Source organism: Microcaecilia unicolor, chromosome 2, assembly GCF_901765095.1.
Source record: "Microcaecilia unicolor chromosome 2, aMicUni1.1, whole genome shotgun sequence".
Classification (NCBI taxonomy): Eukaryota; Metazoa; Chordata; class Amphibia; order Gymnophiona; family Siphonopidae; genus Microcaecilia; species Microcaecilia unicolor.
In genome coordinates this window covers 225121007-225130622 of record NC_044032.1, presented here as the reverse complement: position 1 = coordinate 225130622, position 9616 = coordinate 225121007, and the positions used below count along the sequence as shown (strand labels likewise).

Sequence of the window (9616 nt, the reverse complement as noted above, 5' to 3'; positions counted from 1 at the left end):
ATTATAGAATTACCTCTCAAATGTCTAAAGGACAGCAGTAATTAGTGACCTAATCAGGAATGTATTTTTGAGTCTTCCATGATGGAACCGAATCAAGAGACCAGATATTACTGCTCCCCTTCCCCTCGCATTGGCTGCTCAAAGGAAGCTAATTTATTGCTAGAAAAAACAGCAACAACAAAAAAGCCAGGAAAAGGGGGGGGGGGGGGGGGGGGGGGGGGTGAGATGTGATCCAGCCACCTCTTGTCACCTTAGGAAGAGCTGTATCATTTCAGCTAATCAGACCTTTGTTTTTTTGTTTTATTCTCTCCAGCAGCAGCTGGAAGCACATCTGGAGTGGATGCACTGAAAGCAAGCTGGAGAATTTTCCTGGAAACAAATCTCCTCAAGTCATCATTATTATGCTGTTACTTGTGATTTATTAATGTCTCGGAACAATGGCAGCTTCTGTGACACTCGTAGGGGTGCTCTATATCATCTGCAACTTACTGGTAGGTGAGCAGAATCTATTCATCTAAATAAAATAAAAAAACTCTTTAAAAAAGTACCTGTGCTCCAAAAAGGCAACAGTGCATTACTGCGATTAATAAAGGAAATGATAATAGAGTTTTTCTTCAATTTGCCAAAGCATACACTTGAAAACTGAGGACTACAACCTTGTTTGTAAAGCAATTTTTGTGGGATGTGAGAAGACAGAAAAAAACCTAAACTCATATCATTTGTCTGTTTGTGATTAGCAATTTTTATTGTGAAGTAAAACAGAGGAGATAAATGAACTCTTGCCTTTTGATTTAACAAATCTTGGCATGCCAAATGTTATTTGTTTATCACAGGTCTTTCTGCTCACAAACACTTCTGCCTGGCATGATTTGGATAACAGTGATTATGACTGCTGGCCTCTGGAGAAACCTGATGAGTTTAATATGATAGACTGTGGAGGTAAGTCCAAAGCAGACCTAGAACTGATGGGATTAATTAAATAAAACAAACCCCTCCAATAATGCTTTATAATAACTAAGAACCTGAATTGGGATGGAAAACAATGTGAAAATAGAATAATACTGAAAGACATATTAAGAGCTAAGATAAAATGACCACCAATAACAATACCAAAGAGATATCCTGTCCTCGAAAATAAGATGATTACTAATAGATAGCAGCAATTAAATACCTAATCATTAGAATCATGCAGAACACACACAGCCATGAAACCTAAGACTTTTTGTTAATATTTTTTCATGTTTCCTTGAAGTCTTTGGCTGCAAAGATAAGAACGTAGTCTGTCTTGAACAAAAAACATTACCAGAACATGGCATATTTTGAAACTCCTTAAAATAATTTGGTGCAAAATTGTAAAGCTGAAAATTTGAGGCATTGCTCCATGCCGCACAATGAGAGCTTGTTCTATATCAGCATCTGGGTTATTAAATCACAAGTGGATTGTGAGAAATTGCATGTGGACATTGGGAGACTGGGCAACAGCAAAATGATGCGCTTAGAGAAAAGTAATCCAAACTATAGCTACATGACGCTGGGTTCCAATTAGGAGTGACCATTCAGGGAAAGGATCTAGGAATCATTAAGAATAATATGCTAATATCCTCAGCTCAGTGTGTGGGAGCAGCAAAAGAAATACATAGAATGTTAATAATTATTAGGAAAGGAATGGAGAACAAAGGGAGCCTCTGTACTGTTCCATGGTGCAACTTTACCTGCGTATTGGGTGCAATTCTGGTCACTGCATCTTAAAAATGATAGAGCAAAATCAGGAAAGATACAGAGAAGGTTAACCAAAATGCTAAAAGGGATGAAATGACTCCCCCATATGAAAAAGCTAAAAAGGTAAGCACTTTTGAGCTTGGAGTGGCGACAGCTGAGGGGAGCTATAATAGAGATCTATAAAATCCTGAGAGGAGTGGAATGGGTAAGCGTGAATCAGTTGTTTACTCTTTGAAGAGAATAGGGGACATGCCATAAAATTACTAAGTAGCACTTTTAAAACACATCAGAGAAAATATTTCTTCACTCGGTTTACAAATAAGCTTTGGAAGAGGTTTCCAGGAAGAGGGCCCGAATCAAGACGTTTCTAAGGGAGTGGCAACTGAGGCTACAGAACCTGAGGGGAGTGCCAGGGAAGAGAAGTAGTCAGAGCTAAGTGTTTCCCTGGGGTACGAAACTGTAAGCAGTCAAGTCAGCCTCCAGGAATTAATGATACATGGACAGAAGACTGCCAAAAGTAGGAGAGAATCTTGCAAAATATTCCTAAAGTAAATAAACTTGGTGTGTGTCCAGAAGGGACCTGAGACGGCATTTGTTGCCAAGTGTTTGGGTCTGACTAGGAGCCAGCCCCTACGAAGAGTATTGACTGGGACTGTATTGAGTGATAGAAAGAGAGAGAGAGAGAGGGAGAGGGAGAGGGAGAGAGAGAGAGAGAGAGAGAGATTCTGCTTAAAAGAGCTAAGCCTGCGATGTAAAAGAGTTGACTACAGTCTTTTTGGTGTAAAAACAATTTTTTTACTTTAGTTTCACCTGCAACCTGTGAGTGCCACATTTCTACGAGGTCCTGCAGCCAGCCACGAGCCATGTAGTTTAAAAAAGGGTTTGGATAATTTACTGGAAGAAAAGTTCATAAACCATTATTAACCAACTGGATTTAGGGAAAGCCACTGCTTATCCCTGGGGGTAAGCAGCATGGCATCTGTACGGTTTGTGAACCTGCCAATTACTTATGACCTGGATTGGCCACTGTTGGAACCAGGATACTGGGCTGGATGGACCTTTGGTCTGTCCTGATATGGCTTTTTTTATGTTCTTATGATCTTCATAAGTGGAGGAGTAGCCTAGTGGTTAGTGCAGTGGACTTTGATCCTGGGGAACTGAGTTCCATTCCCACTGCAGCTCCTTGTGACTCTGGGCAAGTCACTTAACTCTCCATTGCCCCTGGTACAAAATAAGTACCTGAATATATGTAAACCACTTTGAATGTAGTTGCAAAAACCTCAGAAAGGCAGTATATCACGACCCATTTCCCTATTTGAGATTCTAGATGGAATGTTGTTATTATTGGAGATTCTAGATGGAATGTTGCTACTATTGAGATTCTGTTGCTACTATTTGAGATTCTACATGGAATGTTGCTACTCCACTAGCAACATTCTATGTAAAAGCCTGCCCTTGCAGATCAGCAATGCGACCACGCAGGCTTCTGTTTCTTTGAGTCTGACATCAGACTCACAGAAACAGAAGCCTGCACGACCGCGTTGCTGATTTGCAAGGGCAGGCTTCTACATAGCACTTTGCTAGTGGAGGAGTAACCTAGTGGTTAGTGCAGTGGACTTTGATCCTGGGGAACTGAGTTCAATTCCCACTGCAGCTCCTTGTGACCCTGGGAAGTCACTTAACCCTCCATTGCCCCTGGTACAAAATAAGTACCTGAATATATGTAAACCACTTTGAATGTAGTTGCAAAGAAACCTCAGAAAGGCAGTATATCAAGTCCCATTTCCCTTTCCCTTCTCTTCACAATGGTGATAGTAAAGGTATAACCAAAAAGTACAGTGCTCCCCTTTAATTAATGCTTTTGGATCTTATGGGGAAGCCCCAGTTAGAATTTACCTCTTTCCTGTGACAAATTCTGAGTGAGTTGCTGTGCTATACTTCTCAGTTTTCCTGATAAACAGCAGAGAAAGGCAACTTCACATAGGTAAATTAAAAATCTGATTATCTGTACTGTCACCAATAAATAATATTTCTGACACTAGTATATTTCTTTCTAAGAAGAGAAAATGCATCATTTCTGTTCAGGCCAGTTCTAGTAGGTGTTACCTGATAGCAGAAGCTGAATATAGTGATGGTTGAATGTTGACCAGTGGTTCTTACACCACCATGAAATTTGACTCTCTCAGGGGTCCTTTTACTAAGCCCCATAAGCATCTATGTGTGCCCAACGCGCGCCAAAATGGAGTTACTGCCCAACTACCACATGGATCTTGTGGTAATTTCATTTTTGGCGAGTGTCTGATATGAGCATCGGAAAAATATTTTTTATTTTCTGGCGCATGTAGTGCACGTGCGCCAAGTGGCATCTGACACGCATAGGTCATTACAGCCTAAATTCTTTACTGCTAGGTCTATGGCTGGTGGTAAGGTCTCAGACCCAAAATGAACGCGCCGCAATTTTCATTTTGCTGCATGTCATTTTTCGGCAAAAAAAGGCCTGTTTTACAGGTGTGCTGAAAAATGATTCTGAGCACGCCCAAAACTCATGCCTACACTACAGCAGGCCATTGTTCAGTGCGCCTTTGTAAAAGGACCCCTCAGTCTTGGCATCTGTTCTCCAGGCTGGCTGTGGGAGGGATAAAGGAATCCTCCCCATTGTGCAAGGATGGGTTGCATGCATACCAGCTCCCAAAAGGAACGGTAGTCTGTGGACCCAAGGACTGTCACTTCAACAGTTTGGAGTAGATGGACATTTTTTAAGGAGTGGGTTGCAAATGAAGGATCCTGGCTTTGTTTTCTAGTAGAGGTCAATTCTGATTGGGCTGGAAGCCCAAAAACCAATAGAAAAATGCAGAGCCGAAAAAAAAGAAACTACATAAAATGTAACAGAAACTTTGTTTTTTTGGTAAAATTTTCAAATGTTTTGTTTCGGGTTTAATAAAATTTGATACACTACCCTATACTTTCTAGGTGACTTACATAATTATAAAACATTAAAATGAGAAAAGAAAAAAAGAAGTTACAATCTGCAATTTAAAGTGATAGTAAAAATAAAGATCAGTACCCATGAATTCAGACCAACAGCATTCGCATCCCATCCCCCCCAGACCACCAATGAATTGGAAAGATAGCTCCTGTGGGTGGGGGGAGCGGGTGGGCCATGTGCGGGGGTGTGGGCTGAAGTTGGGGGGTTACTGAGAGCCTGTGAGGAACTAGCTTGCAGGCCCAGGAGCATCAGGCTGCAGCTTTGTGGTCTAATGTTCCTGGGCTGCGAGAATAACGCTGTTTGCAAGGTGGCTCGCAAGCAGTGTTATTCCTCTAAAACAGAATTCAGAATCCTGCGGGGCATCAAGGTACGGTAAAGGGTGAGCTTTTACTGCACCTTGATGAAGCCCCCCCTCCCCCAGTGCTATTCTGTCAGGCAGCTTGTAAGTGGCATAGTGCGTAAATGCATGTGGGGGAGGGCTGCTCACATTGATAGGGCATGACTGGGCAACCACTTACATGTACAATTTACAGAATACTGGTGTTGCTATATTTAAGCACACACTGTTATGCCACATCAAGGACTGGGGTAACTACGGGTGCCAAACGTTTAGGCACACCAATGCCAGGTTGCGCCAGTATTCATTCAGGAAAAAAAATTGTTGTGCTAATAAAAATCAAGATGATGTGGAGGGGCATAATCGAATGTCGCCAGCTAAATAGATCACCGGCGATCTATTTTGGTGGCAGCGCAACAGCTGGCCGGAACTGTATTATCGAAAAAGATGGCCGGCCATCTTTTTTTTTCGATAAAACGGTTTTGCCCAGCCAAATGCCAGAGTTCGCCGGGTTTGAGATCGCCGGTTTTGTTTTTCAGCAATAATGGAAAAAAATGCCGGCCATCTCAAACCCGAGGAAATCCAAGGCATTTGGTCGTGGGAGGAGCCAGCATTTGTAGTGCACTGGTCCCCCTCACATGCCAGGGCACCCTAGGGGGCACTTCTAAAAATGTTTTAAAAAATACAAAAAAAGCTGCCAGGTGCATAGCTCCCTTAACTTGGGTGCTGAGCCCCCCAAATCCTCCCAAACCCACTCCCCACACCTCTACTCCATTACCATAGCCCTTATGGGTGAAGGGGGGCACTTACATGTGGGTACAGTGGGTGTTGGGGGGGGGGTTGGAGGGCTCAACACTTAGCACCACAAGTGACAGTTAGGGGGGGATGGACCTGGGTCTGTCTCCCTGAAGTGCACTGCACCCATTAAAAACTGCTCCAGGGACTTGCATACTGCTGTCAGGGACCTGGGTATGACATTTGAGGCTGGCATATAGGCTGGCAAAAAAGTGCTTTATTTTTACTTTTTTTAGTGTGGGAGGGGGTTGGTGACCACTGGGGGAGTATGGGGAGGTCATCCCCCATTCCCTCCGGTGGTCATCTGGTCAGTTGGGGCACCTTTTTGAAGCTTGGTCGTGAAAATAAAAGAACCAAGTAAAGCCGGCGAAATACTGCTTAACACCACTTTTTTTTCCCATTATCCGCGAAAGCCGGCCATCTGGTAGCCACGCCCATGCCCGCCCATGTCCCGCCTTCGCTTCGCCGGCGACACGCCCCTTTGAACTTTCGCTGGCGAGGCGACGGGAAAGTGGTGATGCTGTCAAAAAAGCAGCTGTCGATTATACTGATTTCGCCGCTTTTCTGAGATCGCCGGCCATCTCCCGATTTATGTCGGAAGATGGCCAGGTATCACTTTCGAAAATAAGCAGGATTGGCACCCTAGATTGTCACAAACAAACATCTTGATGCATTTTAGGTTTACCTGCATCAAAGATAGGCAAGTTTCATGAGTAAAGATTGTTTTATCAAAGGAAGTCAGCTTCCAAAATTGCCTTCCAGAGAAAGAGTAATTCAAACCTGTTGATGAGAGAGGTCTATTGGCCAGACAGACCACTAACTGCAGCTTGCAGATCTCATACACAGCATTTGACAACAGGATACTTAGAACAGGATTCATCCTTTTATGAGGTCAGATGTACTCAGCTTTCAACATATCTTCATTAGATATTGCATCATTTGAGGTGCGCTTTAACCTTTCTTTGTTCTGTCATCATTATAAAATGTTCTATTTTGTACTACATTTTGGGAAATATTTGCATGTTAAGAGGATAGAAAGGGGGAGGTAGGTAGGAAGAGAATGTATGTGTATGTGGTGAAGGGGGGGGGGGGGGGGAGAGAAGCAATCCTGCCAGAAGCTTCCATGGTGCTCCCAAGCAAGAGAAATTCTCTTCAGGGTCACACAGCTCTGATTAGTAACGTTGGGATCGATATTCAAAGCGATTTAACCAGTTAGAAAGGGCTCCTGGCAAGTTAAATCACTTGTTTGGGGCTAGCAACTAATTTTCAGCAGCACTTAACCGGTTAGCACCAAACTGAAAACTGGCTATTTTGGGGGGCGTTCCGGGGCACAGTCAGCACTTGACTAGTTATGTGCCAATATTCAGCACTTAACCGCATAAACAGGACCACATAAAAGTCCTACTTTATGGGTAACCCATAGCCTGTTAAGTGCTGAATATCGCACTTAATCGGCAATGTGTTATCCAACTCTGCATTGAATTTCTGGGTTTAACGCTAGGGGCTGTTAGCAAGTCACTGGTTGCCACTGGCTGAATATCAGGCCCTTTGATCTTTGCAACACTAACTGCATCTATGCTGCTCTTTTAGTACAAGCTTATTTCTCACAGCTGTGAAAGCATTTGGATGGAGTGGAAGAGAGAGGGTTGGTTGGGGAGGGGAAAGAAGTGGTTCAGTTCTAGGGGAGATGGAAGGAGACGAGCTGTTTATTGTTCCTTTGAGAGAAAAGAGAAGAGGAAAAAGACAGATTAGGGAAAAAAGAGAAAAAGACTATGTTAGCCAGGGAAAAAGGAAACAGTTTGAGAGCAGGGGAAAATGAGCTGATTTGGGAAGAGAAAGAGGAAGGCTGAAAAATGCTCAAATAGAGCTGACATTTCTTGACTCCTGATTCTACAAGAAAAATATTAGCAAAAGCCCTGTTGCCAAATGCATTGTACAGATATAGATACGTAAATGAATGTGCTGCCAGTGTTTTCTTCTCTCTCATTCTTAGGTCTGGAAATGGCCTGGGTTCACAGGCCCCCAGAAAAATCCATTACCGGGAAGCCCTTTGATGTAACTTATACTGTTGTCGCCTCCGATCACTTCTACCGTTATGCTGTACAGAAGGGAATCCTCTCTCACAGGTACCGGGGCTTTCTCTATTGAAATTCTTTCCCACCGAGTTTAGATTAAAAAGGTGAGCAAAAACATCCTGTCTCCGTGTACATGTTATATAATGTTAACTTTGGGGTACTGTAGGTTTCCACATTGGATATCTTTTTCAGTGAATTTCAACTTAAGTATACAAGACAGCCTGTATTCCAAATTCAGTTTGAATGCAGTTTAACAAGAACAGCCAATAACCCTAAGGAGTTGATAGATCATATTTCCTGCACACTGGAAAGTTGTCTTTATGATGAATGATTTTATATATATATATATATATGTGTGTGTGTGTGATTTTGTACCTCTCCATAGCTCGTGTGTGTGTGATTTTGTACCTTTCCATAGCTCAGCAGGGATGCATCTCTGCTGTTCAGCACTATTACCTGTTCAGCTCCTTGACAGACAGATGGACAGATGCCCAAATCAAAATTTATAGTGCTTTTCAAAAATATGGAAGATATGCACTTTTTTTTCAGAATCATGAGGCGTGCAGGCCATCAACCGTTCTGTGTGACAGATTGAATCATTATGATATCGGTACGAGAGACTTTTGAACGCCATATGGGAACCACAGGGAATGGCTTAGCTCTCTTTCCTACTGCTTAGGTTACTCAACTGTACTGAAAATACTTCTGCAACCAGAGGGTCCCACCACTGCCACGGTCCCAGAGGCACCATCACAGAGACATTAATCATTTGTTCAGCATATCTAAAATATATATAACATCATTCATTCCTGCTGCCCTTATGTTATCCTAGTACCATTGAAACACACATATGCACAAACTTTTCATACAGAAAGTATGATTCAGAAAAACATGTAAAATGATATATATATTTTTTAAAAACACTTATAGGTGTGAGGTAGGGGCTAACTGTAGCACTATCTGCGGGAGAGTTGTCCATGTATCTTTATGCAGAATAACTACTTAGAAAGCCAGCAACAAGCAACTACTGCCGAATAACCAAACAAGAACCGAGTTGAGCAACCGTAGTGTGAGGTTTTTCCTCTCACCTTTATATTTATATTGAATCAGTGCATTTTTGTGTTTGTGAAGGCACAGTGGAATTTCACTGTGCACTAGTGTGATTCACATTGGGGTTTGTTGTAAAACTATATACTCCAGTGTGTTGTTTCAAATCTGACAGTGAGAGGTGGCTTCCTGTATCAGAACTGAATACAATTTGTTATGCAGAGACATGTGCCTTCTCTGTTGCAGAACCAGTATTGTGGAACAGGCTTCGAGGACATATTCACTTTTGCACAACTGTGCAACAGTTTAAGACAGTTCTAAAAACTGAGGCCCAGATGCACAAAACCTAACAAGCCCACAACTTGCGTTTTAAACTGGTTCCAGCCAGTTTAAAACGCAAGTAGTTCACCCCGGGCATGCACTAAGGGCATTTTCCCTGCCACGGTAGCAGGCAACGAAAACGGAATGCAAATGATTGAAAAGCTATTATAATGAGCTGCACTACCGTTGCAGCCCATTATAATGAGATGCACTACCGTTTTCCCGATTCCCTTATCGTAGGAACCCTAACGAGATGTCTGACCTCTTGTTAGGGCTCCTGTGAGGGAATCGGAAAGGAAAAGGGCCCCCAAAAAAGGTAAAAAAGAAAAAAAAAGC

The 9616-nt window shown here is 42.6% G+C and overlaps 1 protein-coding gene across 1 annotated transcript in view; it reads left to right on the top strand.

Moving 5' to 3' along the window:
* Positions 1-437: 437 nt before the first annotated feature.
* LOC115461921 (atrial natriuretic peptide receptor 1-like) overlaps positions 438-9616 on the top strand; it is a 145895-nt gene continuing 136716 nt past the window's right edge. The window contains exons 1-3 of the mRNA XM_030191971.1: positions 438-491; positions 834-939; positions 7831-7963. Of these exons, the coding sequence (XP_030047831.1) occupies positions 438-491; positions 834-939; positions 7831-7963 (293 nt within the window). The remainder of the gene's footprint in view (positions 492-833; positions 940-7830; positions 7964-9616) is intronic.